The sequence below is a fragment of the Pseudopipra pipra genome, chromosome 7 (assembly GCF_036250125.1).
Source record: "Pseudopipra pipra isolate bDixPip1 chromosome 7, bDixPip1.hap1, whole genome shotgun sequence".
In the NCBI taxonomy this organism is placed as follows: Eukaryota; Metazoa; Chordata; class Aves; order Passeriformes; family Pipridae; genus Pseudopipra; species Pseudopipra pipra.
In genome coordinates this window covers 4,673,954-4,688,933 of record NC_087555.1, presented here as the reverse complement: position 1 = coordinate 4,688,933, position 14,980 = coordinate 4,673,954, and the positions used below count along the sequence as shown (strand labels likewise).

At 53.1% G+C, this 14,980-nt stretch overlaps 1 protein-coding gene across 18 annotated transcripts in view; it reads left to right on the top strand.

The window, feature by feature from the left end:
- Nucleotides 1-8,451, top strand: part of PCBP3 (poly(rC) binding protein 3) — a 52,328-nt gene extending 43,877 nt beyond the window's left edge. For 10 of the 18 annotated variants that reach the window (XM_064660321.1, XM_064660338.1, XM_064660337.1 and 7 more), the window contains one exon: nt 8,048-8,451. In XM_064660321.1, the coding sequence (XP_064516391.1) occupies nt 8,048-8,093 (46 nt within the window). In that variant the 3' untranslated portion in view covers nt 8,094-8,451. Of the gene's footprint in view, nt 1-1,202; nt 2,139-8,047 lie in introns of those variants that run through there. The other 8 variants (XM_064660336.1, XM_064660332.1, XM_064660330.1 and 5 more) reach the window with 1 other exon arrangement.
- Nucleotides 8,452-14,980: the final 6,529 nt, after the last annotated feature.

Genomic DNA, 14,980 nt, shown 5'->3' with positions numbered 1-14,980 from the left:
CATCATGAAAAGCTTGGCGCAGCAGGACTTCACAGTGGCCAAGGGTTCCCAAAACTGCCACAGGCTAGGGGGAGATGCAGCCCATGCTGAGGGGGACCAGGGGTCCAGCAAGGGACTGAGAGGGGAGCATGCAGAGGAGGTGTAGCTGGAGAGACAAGTTGGGGACTAGCTCCGTGCTGGCAGTGAACTGTCTCCAGGGTGTTCACTCAGACCTGTTTGCCTGTGTGTATGGACTCATGGATAGAGAGTTTAAAGGGATACAGGACCTTTTACTGGCTTTGCACCCACCTGGCACAGCCACACAAGCAAGCCTGTCCACCTCTGTGTGTCCTCCGCTACGGGCAGGATTGATGCTGTGCCAACACATCGGATGTGTGCAGCTGCAGGAGGCTGCTGGCAGGGTCCCGAGGACGGGGGGCTGTTGGCGGCGACTCTGACATTTGTTGGGGTGTGGGCTGGGAGTACCGGTGAGGTCTGTATGTGCTTTCTCCTCCTTGCACCCAACCCACCTCAGCCCCGACCCGCAATAGACCCCCATCATCCCATCCCGCCCTGCTGTCCCACTGCCCATGCCCATGGCACCTCTCCACCTCCTTAGGTGAGGGATGGGGCCAGCCCCCCACGGGCATGGCTGAGCGGCTTTCCAATCCCAGCTCCTTGCCAATCCCCCCTCCACCTCCTGAGACAAGTGAGAGAAAGAAAAGAAAACCAAGCGGCTCTTCGTTGCTGGGAAGGGCTGGCTGAGCTGCCACCTCTGCAGAGATGACCTGACGGGGGGCAGGATGGGGCTCAGCCTCTCCCACAGTTTCCAAAACCAGAGCAAAATGAAGCAGCAGGGGGAGATGGCACAGCTGCCTGTCCCCCGTGGGAGAGACGCTTCTAGAAGAGAAGCTGTGCACTGAGTTGTCTCCTGCCTCTGGTGGGTGACATCTCTGCTACAACACGGTGATGGTAACGGGCACTACCTGGCAGCTGTGAGGAGAGGCAGCCAGCCATTATGCTGACTCTATGCTCCAGCCCCCCGTGCCCTCCACGGAGGACCCCAAGCCACCCAGAGATGCTCTGCCCACCCCATCTAAGCAGGGCGTAGGCAAGAGGAGGAGCACTGCCCCACAGGGTCTTCGTTTTCTTTTCTGCTCCGGTGATTAAGCGCTTGTTTTTTGTCTCCCCCCCACCCCTCTCTCTGCCCCTGTCTATTCTAGGCTGACGTCTGAGGTCACTGGAATGGGCGCACTCTAATTTCCACCCACCATCCTCCACTCCGCACCACCTGACCCTCTCCAGCCACCGGCACTCCACCCAGCCTGTACTGCCTGTACATTTACTGTCTTCCCTTTGCCTCCACAGATACTCTTTTCTTAACTAATGAATATATATATATATATAAACACACATGCGCATATGCACGCACTGGAACGGTTCTTTACAAGCTCCTTGCTGTGCTCCCAAGGCTGCTCCCAAACTCTTTGGTTATGGTCCTTGTTTTCAGCGTATGGTGTTAATACTTCATCTGCTTTTTGGGGATGAGGGAGGGGGGAGAGGGGTGTTTTTCTTCTCACTGGTGAGACTTCCGGAGATGACGGGGTCTCTAGTGTCAGTCTAGCGTAGCTACTTACACGTTTGAGTTGACATTGGCGGTACTTTCTGTAGCCTATGGACATATGTGATGCCAACCAGAGTTGTGCGTGCTTCAGATGAGTTACTTTTCTCACCCTTCTTCCTTTGGTGCTCCCTCTTGCTTGTCCTGGCTCACCTTTGCCACCTCACATCCCTGCCCTCAGGGTACGGGTGTAGTTTTCACCCTGTGTTATTTGGGAAGCGGAACGCGCGCGGGAACCACAGGTTCACCCCCAGGCTTCTCTCTTTGAACATGGCATGGTCCAGACAAGCCCTTTTTCATATTAAATTAAGGGAATCACACACACACACACATACACAAATGCTCCTTTTTTTTAACTAACGAGCAACTGGAAGTGGGAAGAACTCAGCTGTGTGGGATTCACACCCCCAGGGGCCTTTGAAAGCACTCTTTTGGCAATCCCCATGGGCAAAACCTTTGGACGATAGCTCAGGAAGCTCTGTGAGCTGGCTGTGTTTGTCGTTGTTTGTGTTCAATAAATGTCTGTGCAGCTCTGGTACCAATGGGCTCCGACTGTTCTTCTCCTGGGTCGCCCCACCAACTCCAGCCCCATCCTTCCCTCTGCATCCTCCCACACCTTTTTAGCTGCTTGGAGGGAAGGTGGGGGTTGTATACAATAGTTCTTCATTACTATTATTATTATTACCATCACCATTGTAATTTTTTATTTTATTTTGTTTAGAGAAGGTCCCCAGGAGTGATGCACTTCCCGAGTGATTCCATGCTTTCTGTCTTTTTCCAAAGGAAGAGTATTTGGCTTGCATAATATTTTGGTTTTCCTTAAGATTAATTTAAAAGTTATGGTACAATAACCAACATCTCTCACTGCCTCCTTGTCTGGACGGATCTGCCATGTCTGTGCCCCACACCCTTCCCCAAGACCCTCTATGCCCAGTCCTGCCTTTTGCTTCCAGGCTTTTATTCTCTCTCCTACCTCTCAAATAGGAAAACAAATATGTTTTCTGCCTGTTAATTCCTGACTGTCCCTTTTTTCAGACTGCAAATGAGGGGATCATGATACACCATGTCCCCAGACAGCTGAAGCAGCCGCACTGTACATTTTTGCACTGTACCACATGGGAAATATATTGTTTTTCCAGGTGAGCCCCAAGACTTCATGGCCTTTCCCTCTCTTCCACCCTTAGTGCTGGCAGGAACCGCTGGCAGCTTCCCACCTTTCTCCTGCTGGGATGCTGGATCACTTCTCCTCCTGTCTTCAGCGCTGACTGCTCAGCGCTCACACAGGGCTACGTCAGGGACTCCGGGTGATGCCACCTCATCAGTGGAGCCAAAGATGGGCAGGGGGTTATGGGCTCCAGCAGGGAGCTAGCAGGGATGAGAGCACAGCCCTGGAAGGTGAAGGTGGATGCCAGCCCCTGCTGCTGAGCATCACCTGTTCAGCCCAGGTATCCTAAAACTCATGCATGCTCAGCTCTCTGGAGCATTCCAAGCCTCTGTGGTTACAGGTACTCCCAGATCCTCCATAAGATGCTTTGCTGCCCATCGCCAACCCCTTGCTCTGCTCTTCTTGACACTTTGGGTTCAGCTGTGCCTTTTGGGTGGTCCAGCAGCAGACATGCTAAAGACCATCCCCTGATTCCCCATCTGAAGAAGTGCAGATGCTTTGGGCAGTGCTGCTGTGGGCTCAGGTGGAGCCAGTAGCTTCTGCTGACATCATCTCCCCCTCGTATTTGTGCTGATGCTGAAGATGGAGGGAGTCAGGCACCAAATGGTTCCTCCCCCAAGTTGCTGACTGGCCAGCAGAAGCACAGAACCACCACAGAACCAAGGTGGTGAGTCAGTTGTGGGCAACTGGCACTCCTCATCTTCTCCTTTTTGTCACTCTCCTTTAGACCAAGTATTTTTCCCATTGAAGGAATGAGATATCCATGTGTGAGACCCAGCATGAAAATAACCATCCAGCAGTGTGCCAGAGCCACCCCGGTGGCCTGGCGGGTGAGCCATGGCAAAAGCTGCACATCCCCACTGCCACTACCCTGCATGGCAGCCACTGGCATGGGGTGATGCCTCCTCGGAGGGGGACGGTGCATGGAGAGAGCCAGCCCAACCTGCCATTGTCAGCTCCTCCATGGGGCTGCAGGACAAGCCAGAGCATAAGGAGACCTTCCAGGTGATGGAGGAACAGCAGCAGCAGCAGCACCAGCACCATGTTGACCAAGGCTGAGAAATCCATCACAAGCCAACACAGTTGTGGGGTTTGTGCATCTGGGAGCACAACCGCATCCTGATGACAATGAAGGTGGAAATGGCTTTGCCCGGGAATTGGCAGTTTCTGCAGATCACATCTGCCCTGAATTCCTTTGCTCTGTGTGTGCTGTGCTCCCCGTGCTATTCCCCACCTCTACTGAGACAGCGCTGCCCAAAATAGCAAATGCCAGATTGGGTCTGCCAGATGCAGCCAAGCTCAGAGGCTACTGGAGAGGGGGAGCAGTCAGCAGCAATTCCTTTACACCCATTCCCACGCCAGCAAAGCCACGGATAACATCCACCTCCAGGTGCCATCCCCATTCCAGCCCACTGCCATGCATCCATCACCCAGCAAGATTGTGGAAAAGCCACCACAGGAATCGATGGTGAAGGAGAGGAGGTTGGATATAAGCATTGCTCTGGCATCAGGCCAGTACCAAGACATCGTGTCAAGGCTTGTGCTGCAGCAAGGACCTGTGCTCAGGGAAGTGCTCCAGGGAATGGTAGATATGGCCACGGGGGACAAAGGGCGGACCAAGCAGTAGCAGTCACCTCAGGAGAACTGCACAGTCATAGAATCATGGAATATCCTGAGTTGGAAAGGATCCACAAGGATCATCCTGGCCCTGCACAGGACAATCCAAAGCATCCCTCCTGCTGGCATGCCCTTTGACTTCGCAATTTCTCTTTAATCAGCTTATCCATCATCATCTGGGCTTGAGCATGGTTTGGAGAAAGAGGTGTTGGAACCACTGCAACATCTCCTGGGATCATGTTGATGATAAGGACGATAACAACAAAATCACAAGGAATGTATCAAGTTGGGCTTTGATTTCTTCAGGATGGCTCAAAAGGATATTTGCTGCTTTCTTTGGAAGGAGCCTCAATGTTTTGCTTTGATTTGCGATAGGTCTTGGGTTTCCATTTTGGATGAACTTAAAAATGCTCCAGTGATGCATACACAGCCATGCCACTGGGAAAAATTTCTAATATTGTACTGAATATTCCATACAAGGTGAACATCCCAGTTAATCAACTTTAATACATTGTTTTTCTCTCCCAAAACAATGCATTTTATCCGGCCAGAATAATTCAACATTTCTGGAAGCAACCAGCTCAGTCAAACTCTTTGGGAATGAGTTATTTTGTGGGAAATTGTGACTTTGACTGGAAAGTATTGATCCAATGCCCCCAGAGTGTGGGGGTCTCCATCAGAGAGGGGCCAGCTGAGGTCTGTGCTCAGCCCTTTGCCCTCAGCTGAAGGTCTCCACTGCCTTGTTGTGCTCCCAAAATTGTTTGGAGTATTGTTACATGCTATTTTTTTTCCCCTAGACTGTATTTGCAAATGTAGTACATAATAAGGTTGAAAAAAATAGACTGTTTCCCCTAAGGGAAAGTGACTTTCACCAGGGAGACTCTTTAAATTTCAAACTCTCTTTGAGCTGCTTTTCAGGGGTTTGTTATGTATCCATGCTAGTCACTTTTAATTATGCTAATTCCAAGCTTATGGTCCATTAGCAAGGGTAATTTCCCCTCTCCGGTGCCGGCAGAGGTAGGGTTTCTGGGGGATCACTGTGTGCTGTGGCAGGGATGAATGCTTAGTCTCATTTTCTCCTTGGCCACAGGGATGGAAGGCATCTCTCCTAGCCCTGCCTGGCTGCAGCCCCCAGCCCCTGGGAGGTATCCCTGTCCCCAGCTCTGGTGCCCCCCCGGCTGGTCGCTAGGTGTCCCCATTGACCAGCTTTTGCACGCCTCCTGCTCCATCCGGGATGTGGGAAGCACTGGGATGTCCACTGCTTCCAGCTGCTGATCCATCTGCGTGCAGAAGACATCCCACGCTGCTGGAAAGGGAGTGGGGTTTTGTGTGTGTCCTCCCCCCACACTGGTGACGAGCAGTGACATCCACCGAGCGTGTGGCTGGCACTGCGTGCCACTGCGGGAAGGGTACCATCAGTGCTGGGACCTTCCTTGAGCCGCCTCAGCCCATATGGGCAAGGACACATGATAGGCATCTCCTTGGCCATGGGTGTCCCCACACTCTCGGGATATACCGGCTGTGCCAAGGGACAAGGTCGGTGGCACAAGCCACCACCTTATGGTGGCCCAAGGCCATTCAGTCTGGCAGAGGGACAAGGTTTTGCTGGAGAGGTCCCGAGGGTTTCCACCCCTTGTGGTCTCCAGGGAGGCCAGCACTCGCAGGCAGGATGCTCTGTGTCTTGGCTGGCAGCAGGAGTGGCTGCAGCTGGTGGAATGACTTGCAGAAAGGTCAAGGTCTCAGTGCAATTCCCCTGCTCCCATGTTGGATATCACAGGGAGCTGGGACTCTGCTGAGGGGAATATTTTTGCTTTCCCTTCAAAAAGAATGCAGCTGCAGATCTTAATCTGCTGTGCTGGGCAGCGAGCCTTAGGCCCCTGTCCAAAGGGTAACGTGGCAGTGACTTTTAGGAAGTACTGAATGTACCAGATGTGCAACTCCTTCCACTCCAGATGTGCAATCCCCCTCCCACTCTGCCTCAGCGCAGTTGTCCTGCAAAGAGGAAGATGAGACTCCAGATCACTCAGAAAGCATCCCACACACTAAATCCAGCCAAGTGCAAAGCCAGACTGGCTCTGTATTCCCACACTTGTGTTTAGGCAGTTTAACCGCAGGGATGTCTCTTCCCAGAAATGATGCTCATGCCCGCTCCACACGTGGGGAATAAAACCAGCCGGAAGATGGAGAACATGATGGAGCAGCAGGAAGAGGCTTCACGTCTGAGTGCCTCACTGAACCACAGCCTGTGGCTGATTCAAAACACGCGTGCTATTTCTAGAAGGAACTGCTTTGATCCCAAAAGAGAAGTCTGTGATGTGCATGAGGACTTGAATATTTGAAGCACGCTTGGAGCACTGTGTCCCGGTTCCCTGCAGGCACTGTCACTATTTATTCCTAGAGAAAGCCTGTGTCTAAGAGCATTTGCATCTGGATCTAAAAGGGGATGAGTGACACTTGGCTCTGGAGCTTCTCCAGGTTTTGATGCATCAGATGAAATTTGGTGGTGCAGGATGCTCCATGGAAGCAGGGGCACAGTGGAGGAGTGAGATGTGCTGTGGAAGTGTGGGCATGGTGGTGATGGGCCACCAACAGCCAGCCGGCAGCATGGGGAGAGCAGGATGGAGGGATGGAGCAGCGTCACTCTGGAATTCAGGGTTGCATTCATAGCTTGGGATCAAACCACAACGGATATCCAACAGGATTTCCCAGTTCAAAGGGGAGCAAGACATGATGTGCTCACCCAAAAGCACTCAATTAGTGGTGTGGGGTGTTTTTTTTGGTGGGAAGACATGGATGTAGCAATGATGTAGCCTGAGGCCTCTGCTGCAGCTGGTGATATGGTTTTCCCAAGGGATGCTGCTGCATTCTGCTAAGCACACAGCCATGCTCCTGAATGTCTTACAGGAGAGCTGCAGAGGAACTGTCCATAAAAATCCAGTTAGGGATGCATACCCAACACCCAGGGAAACCACAATCTCCATGTTTAAAACAAATTTTCAGTTGCATAACTAAAATTTATTTTCTTGCCACGAGTAGATCTCCCATCTGCATATTTTGGGCTGAAACATGGTGATTTCCAGAGGCACAGGATGGTGCAGTGCAGCACCAGGCAGATGTGCAGGGGTGTGTGCCCTTTCCCAGTGTTCCTCCCTCAGCTGCCTATCATCCTTGGATGCCCAGTGATGCCCTTGCTCATCACCCTAAATCTTGCTGATGGAGGCCAGCAGCACCAGCTCTCTTGGTCACCCTCCCCATAGTCATGGGTTTGTAGGGCACAGAGAAGCAGGCAGGGACTATCCTCAGCCGAGGAACAGCCTCAGAATGTTTAGATGGCTCCTCTGAAATTCCCAAAAAGTCACTCTCAGCACCCAGTGACAGCCCACAAGGCAAACATACAGCACACCAGGCAACCACCTGGGCTCATGTGGCAGCCCAGCTCATGTTGGATGTGTTTGGGTGCAAGCGCCCATGGGAAAAAAGGGAGGTTTGTTGTAGTGTAGCAGAGCTCAGTGTGGGCACAGCTCCTCCAGCTTGACATTTGGGGTGTGGGTGATTTCAGCGTCATGCTGGAGAGTTGCTCCATGTTCATATAGACTAAGGGGCCGGGAGGCACCGGTGTTGGAGCCTTGGCTGAGCCCTGACCATCTCCCTTACTTGCCCTCCAGCTCTGCAGACCCTGATCCCCACGGGAGGAACACCTTCACCGCCTGACCGGAGCGCCGCAGCTGACGTGGTGCCAGTGGCTGATGCTTGAGCCCCCTCTGAAGACGCTGCCGGCTTCCCGTGAGCTTCTCCAACTCCTCCGTGGCACCCTTCAGGCCAGCTGCCTGAACCCCCCTGCCCATGGCTGCCTAGACCCTGCTGGGGCAGCGGTGGGACTGGGGGGCTCGAGCAGCAGGTCTCAGGGGGACAGCAGCTTGCAGCCAGTGTGCAGCAGTACCCACTTCTGCGAGCCAGCGCTTCCCATCGCCCCTCTCTGCGCTTCGTTATCACCCTTCACACCCCTGCCGCTTTGCAATGTATCTCGTGGCTTATTTGTGTCATTGCAATAAAGCTTTTGTTGTTTGAAGTGCCCTCCGTGGTGAGTGGGGCGAGGCTGGGGAGCCGTGGTTTGGGCAGTGGGGCATCCATGGAGAGAGTGGTGGGATGCTAGGCGGTGCCCCAGTAGCACAAAAGCCTCGGTCCCCCCAGAAACTCAGCCCACACAGACCATGAAGCAAACCATGGTTTGGAAAATGGGCCTCAGAGCCCTGGCTCCACTCAGCATCAGGAAATGATCCCACATGGGAGCGAAGCTGCCAGGAGGGGAGGGGGAGCAGAACGGGAGGGAGCACTGCAAAGAGAATCCAGAGCTTTCCCAAAAGGCGGTGACGACCAGGATTCATTATCCATCGGGAGACGTGTTTATAGCCAGCATGAGTCACTGCTGGGCCCCCGGATGGGAGCAGCCCGTGTCAGGGGCCGCCACCATTTGGGATGGGTCTGGGCTGCCCATCCAGCCCCACACAATGGCAGCTCTCAAACCGGCCCCACCAGGCTGCCATGCACCAGCCCTGGCCCTTGGAGCAGACCCAGTGCTATTTTTGGACACATTGGGGTATGGTTTTTTTCTCTGGGATGCTTCATTTCTCACTCAAGAAGAGAAGCCAGAGCACTGCCCCAGCTCTGCATGTTGCCCTGATGCAGCGAGGGCCTCCATCTCCAGCTGGTCCAGACCTGGGTTTAACACACATCCAGGCACTCAGGAGAGGCCAGCGGTGCCCCCCTGGACCTCTGTCCCATGGGGAAACAAAGGCAAAAATGCCCATGTTGACATTTTTCTCCGTTTGGAGCTATCTTTTCCAAATGTACATCATCCTTGCTCCTATGAAAGGGCTGTGGGCAGGTAGGCAGCCCCCTGGATTTTACCCCTATTTTCACCCTTCCGCAACCTGCTCCCCAGGGAACACCATCCCCAAATTTCTATGGAAGCTGGAAGTCATCCTCCCCTTGTTTGTGCTATCCCTGACACCCCCTTTGCTAGGGTGCCCAGCCCAGGTCCCTGATAAGCCACAAAACCACCCACTTCTGGCTAAAAACCAGATTTTCTGGGTTTCTCCTGCCCAGAAACTGGTAGCATGCTTTTGCTTGGAGAAAAGCCCATGTTCCTGTTCCTGTCCTATTCCCAGAGCAGCGGCACCATTGGAAACCCTCCTAAAGCACGTTGTCGCTAAGACGGATGCTCTGGGAAACGTGGCTTAGGGCTCTTTTCCCACTTCCCTGCAAGCTGCCCACAAAGCACCTTGCCTGGCCACACACCCCTTTGCTGAGCTGGAAGGCTTTCCCAGAGACAGTGGCAGTCCCAGGGAAAGGACTCAGTGAAGTTGTGGGTGCAAACACTCCCAAATGTTGTTGCCTCCCCACCTACTACCACACAGGCTGGAATCCCTGCCCAGGCTGGAGACGTGGGATGCAGAGGGATGTTAATTACCTGCCTGCACTAATTTATCCTCTGCTCATCAGCTGCAAGACAAAACATCTGTGCCCCACCGAAAGCATTTAATGGTGCAGATGCCTTACACCCCTGTCTGTTACCACCAGACCTCTGCTGGAGGGCTTTCTGCTGAGAGGGTGAGTGTTTGGAGATGAGAAACAGCCTATTTGCTTTTGGCCGTCCCTCTAAAAAATAATAAAGTAGCAAAAGGGAGATGCTTATCTTTACAGCCTTCTGGGATTCCCCTGGCTGCAGTTTGTGCTGGGAGCTGCTGCATGGAGCAGGGGAAATAGGCTTGAGGACAGCAAGCACAGGATCACAGAATGGTTTGGGTTTGGAGGGACATTAAAGCTAATCTCATTCCACACCCCTGCCATGGGCAGGGACACCTCCTACTAGAGCAGGTTGCTCCAAGCCCCATCGAAGCTGTCCTTGAACACTTCAAGGGATGCTGCAGTCACAGCTTCTCTGGGCAGTATTTCCTAGTGCCTCACCACTCTCCCAGGGAGGAATTTCTTCCTAGTATCCAATCTAAACCTACTCTCTTTCAGCTTAAAGCCATTCCCCCTTCTCCATGGCTGAATGCTTCACATTTGGTCCTCACTGTCTGTGAAAGATCTGAGGAGGATGCTTGGCACTGCTTGGAGTGGGCTGGGAAGGCATCCTTGCCAGGAAGGGTGGCTGGCTTATTTTAGCCTTCTAGGAACAGGCTGCAGGCTGGATCTGGCTCTGGTGTGGAGAGCCCAGCTGCATGCCTTGCTACATCCCAGGACTGCTCTGAAAGGGCACAGCCACTCCTAGAGCCGCAATGGCTGCTGGAGTGGTAAACATAAAGAGTATAAATATGCATACAGAAAAAAATGTGAGCAGAAACAGCCTGGGAAGGGGCTAATGGGTACCTCTGGGGGTTTGCCAGACACATGTAAGCTCCCGGGAGGGGGTGGATCATGCCCACGAAAAAGCGTGGAAAGGGGTTGAGCTGGCTCTGTGCTGCACTGTGCCATGAAGCCAGTTGAGGTGCTTTATCCAGAGGGCAGCCCACAAGGAAGATGCTTCTTTGTGCTTCCTAAGGCTGTGGGGTTTCATGCCTACTTCCACATGGATGCAGAGACAAGGGCTGTAACCCATGGCAGAGGAAAAGCAGGTTTTTGACCTGCATAGCTCATCTCTTTGCAATTTGGTAATGCAGGCTGGGTTCTGGGAGCGTGGGGCTGCGTGGGACCAGCCAGCAGCACTTCCAGTCCCCCCAGCTGGAGGCAGGCTTTGTCTGGCAGCCGCTCGGCAGTTCCTCGAGTGCCTGATGCCTCCCTTCTCCAAGAAAGATATGCCCAGCCTAGCAAGCACGCTCTGCTCCCTGGGAATCGCCCAAGCAACAACTTTTATTGCAGAGAAATGGAAATTTTTCCCTGCTCAACTGACAGAGAGCTGAGCGCGTGTTTTTCCACCCATTTTTCCTGGATATGCTCCATGAGAGCGAGGTCCTTTGTCCCCTGTCCCAACAGCAGTGTCCCCAGGGCTGGGGGTGGCACATCCCGGGGTGCTGCCTTTTCTCTAAGAGCAGAAGGACACTGTAGGTGCTGCTGATCTTGCCAGTTTTATCCCTGAACCATGATGTTCTCAACTCCCAAAAACCCACTCTTTGGGCTCTTTCTATTTTCTGAGTGTAAAATGGGGGGGGGGGGGGGGGGGGGGGGAAGCCCTAGAAGTGAAAGCAGTGCTGCCTGCTTTCAAGCCTCTATTGTGGAACAGGGGATGAGGGTGAGACTCTTTCACCAGGACAGTGTGGGGAGGCCCTTCCTGGTATCCTGACTGTGTGACATCCTGGTATCCCATGGTCCCCCTGTGAGTCGAGGATCCCTGCAAGCCCTGGGGTGGCCCAGAAAAAGGATCCCGAAAGCATTATCTCCTCTCCTCCAGCTCCCATGCTGCATCCGCAGCCTCCCCTCTCATTCGACCCTCTCATCTTTCCTAAGAAGCTGAGCCAAGCTTTCCCACAGACCCAGACAGCTATTAGGGAAATATTATTACCAGATGGTTTGTTTTTTTCCATAAGAACAGAGGCCAACGTTGGTGAGGTAATGGGGAAAAAATTAACCCACCACACACCAGCCTGGGCGTGGGGATGTGGATTTGCTGGTGGAACTGTGCCATGTCCTGGCTGTGCCAGCATGGAAGTGGTCTGCAGGGTGGGGTGGCAGGGGGACACCTGCACCCCATGCGTGCTGGATGGATGGCAGCTGGAAACCACCCGTTGGAGTGGCGGTGACCCCCTGAGGTGGCTTGGGAAGGGAAGAGTGTATCCCCAGACGGTGCTGGGAGGGAGGGAAGGGTCCCCCCAGGCCAACTCGGACTGGTGAGAGCAAAGCCCAGCTGGCAAACAGCAGGGCAGGGGAGTTTGTGCCGGGTCAGCAGTTTGGAGAAGCACCAAGGGAGAAGCTGTGCTGCCTCTTGTGGGGTCAAAGGAAAGGGGCCACTTAGAGTAGGGATGTCAGAGGGTTTGGAAGATGGGCTGTCTCTTCCACTGAGTGTTTTTTGGAGGTGAGTGGTTGAGTGCAAGACCCTCCCCTAGTGCTGCCAAGGCACACCCTGTGCCCATGGTGAGCTGCTCGCATGGCAGCACCCGCTTGTGCTGGGAGAGGTGATGTTTTCCTGGTCAGAGGGGTTTCTCTGCTGCCTCCTCCTGCAGAGAACTGCTGTGGGAAGCTAAATTATCATATGCAGAAGCACCACAAGCCACATTCTTTCCAGTGGGGTTTGTGGTTCGCACAGTGCTGGCCTCATACCGCGGCTGCCCCTGTGGTGGAGGTCTGAGCATGGAGGTGGGGAGGACAGTGGGCTGGAGGGTGAGCCATGGGGGAGCTGGGCTGTACACCTTGGGGGTCCTAAAGCCAGTCTGGGGAGGAGCAGCCCTTGGTAACCAGACACATGGAAACCTCTCCCAGAGAACATCCATAGTTCCAAACGTTTCCATTGCTGGGCACTCATGTCCCCAGGAGTGGGGGGAAGGTGACAAAGATGATGCAGGCAGTTGTCAGGAGACCAGTGTGCTTCATGTGGTTACAATTAGGGAAATTTCGGTGCTCCTTAATTGTGGCATTTCCCAGCACCGTGTGAGAGGGCAAAGTAGTCCCAGCTGCAGAAGATGGAGCTGGAAACCTGACATTTGATCCTGCCTTCCAAAGCACCCTTTGGTTATGAGCATGCTGCCAGGTTCAATGCTGACTTTTACCATGGGAATTCATTTTAGTTCCTTTCCATATTTTCTGTGGAAGCACAGTTTTCCATTTCCAAGTAGACTTGACTAAAGGGAAGGAAAGGTTTCATGAAAGAGTTAATATCAGAAAAACAGAGCAAACTCATTCTTTTCTCAGTCTCTGGGAGGAGAAAAGCAAAAGTTCTGTCCCAAGTGTACGTTCTTTTTTCTGCACCCAGTTTTGTCTGGAATTGGACTAAAAGTTTATTGCAGTGCTGTGGGCTGGGACTTGGGAAGGAGAACAGCCATTCCCTGGGGCACATTGGCACCATGGAGGGAGCTCCCCTTGCCCATCTGCATGGCACTTGGGAGGGAGGCTGATAGATGGAGGAGGTCCCCTGCTCCTGGGAGGGGCAGAGCCATTGGACTCAGTTTCCCTGGCCTCCTCTGAAGAGGAAGGGAGAGAGAACATCCTTCACAGGCATGTGTCCTTGGATTTCAAGACACGATGGCATGCTGCTAGTCCCAGTGATTTGGGAAATTTTTTTTTACTGCAAAATTAGCCCACACTTTTCCAAGAAAATGGCTATTCAATGTCCTGGGGATGCTGCTGGCTGTTGGCCATGGTTTAGCACTGCAGACCTGGAAAAGGCAAGGATTTAAAACGCTTTTGGAGCTGGATACGGCTCCAATCCCGCTGTCCATTCAGAGCACCGAAATTTCCCTAGTTGTAAGCACATGAAGAACGCTCCTGGGACATTATGCCTGATAACAGCCCCTGGGGTTTGGTGTGTGGGCTCTGGGCAGACACTGGGGTCCCCAGTGAGGTGGGAGGAGCTCCCCAGGGCACACAGGATCTGAGAGGCTGCAGCTGTGGGGAGCCATGTACGGTCGGCAGGCGCCTTACATAGGCCATACCATTATCATTAAGTCTTTGCTGACGCAGCCAACTGGCCTCCAGCTTGCTCCAGCTCTGCGGAGCTGTTCCTTAGCGGGATGTACTTTTTTCTTCCTGTAGGGAGAGGGAGATCGGGTCTTCTGCTAGTTGGGATAATTCCCTGTGAGGGAAGGGGAAAGAGGAAGAGAGGAAGCTTAAGAGGAAATGCCTCTGGTGTGCAGGTTCACAGGATGACTCTGCTAAGCTGATGCACGAATACAGGTCCCTTCCCAGCTCCCCCCTTTGTGGGAGCTGCTGGCTGGTTTTCAAAACCCCGAGTGAGCTCCCTCATGGGAGTCTGAGGAGCTGTGCTGGAGAGCCAAATTAGCATCTGATCCCCCATTAAGCGTCATGTAGCTGGACTTGTCCCTGGGCATGCTTGTTCTCTTGGATAGTATCTTCAGTAGGTTTGAGAGGTCTTGAAAATTTGCCTTGTAGTGTGCTCACCTCTTGGTGCCACCTGTGCAGTTCAGCAAAGCCCACACACCTCAGTGCCTGGGTGGTTCATTACACCAGCCAGGTTCACACTCATACTAAAGCTTTTTAGCTGGGGGAGGAATGGTTTCCTCAGCACAACCAACTCCTTGCTGTTCTGTGGCCAGGATGTCTCTTCCCACCCTCAGCAATGCTGCCCAGCCAGCTCCGGGGAGCTGCCCTGTTTTTCTGGCTGCCCCTCAGCCAGAGCACGTGGCACCCTGAGACTCTCCAAAGTCCTAGAGAAGCTGTGGGGACAGCTTGCAGGGGTGATCAGGAGTCATCCTGAGACCACCATTTTCTTCTCTTTGCTTTAATATCAGCTTCCACAGATGCACCTAAATTTGTGTTGGAGTGAAAAACGGCGCCTGTTTTTTGGGTTCACAAGGTTTCAGTTCAGCACAGTCTGCAGGTTATTTTCCACCGATTTTGGATGTTGTTTATCCAAAGAGTCATTATTTGATGCATCTGCCTCAATAGTGTGGACAAGATCCTCCTCTATTGTAACTTGCAACCCGTGG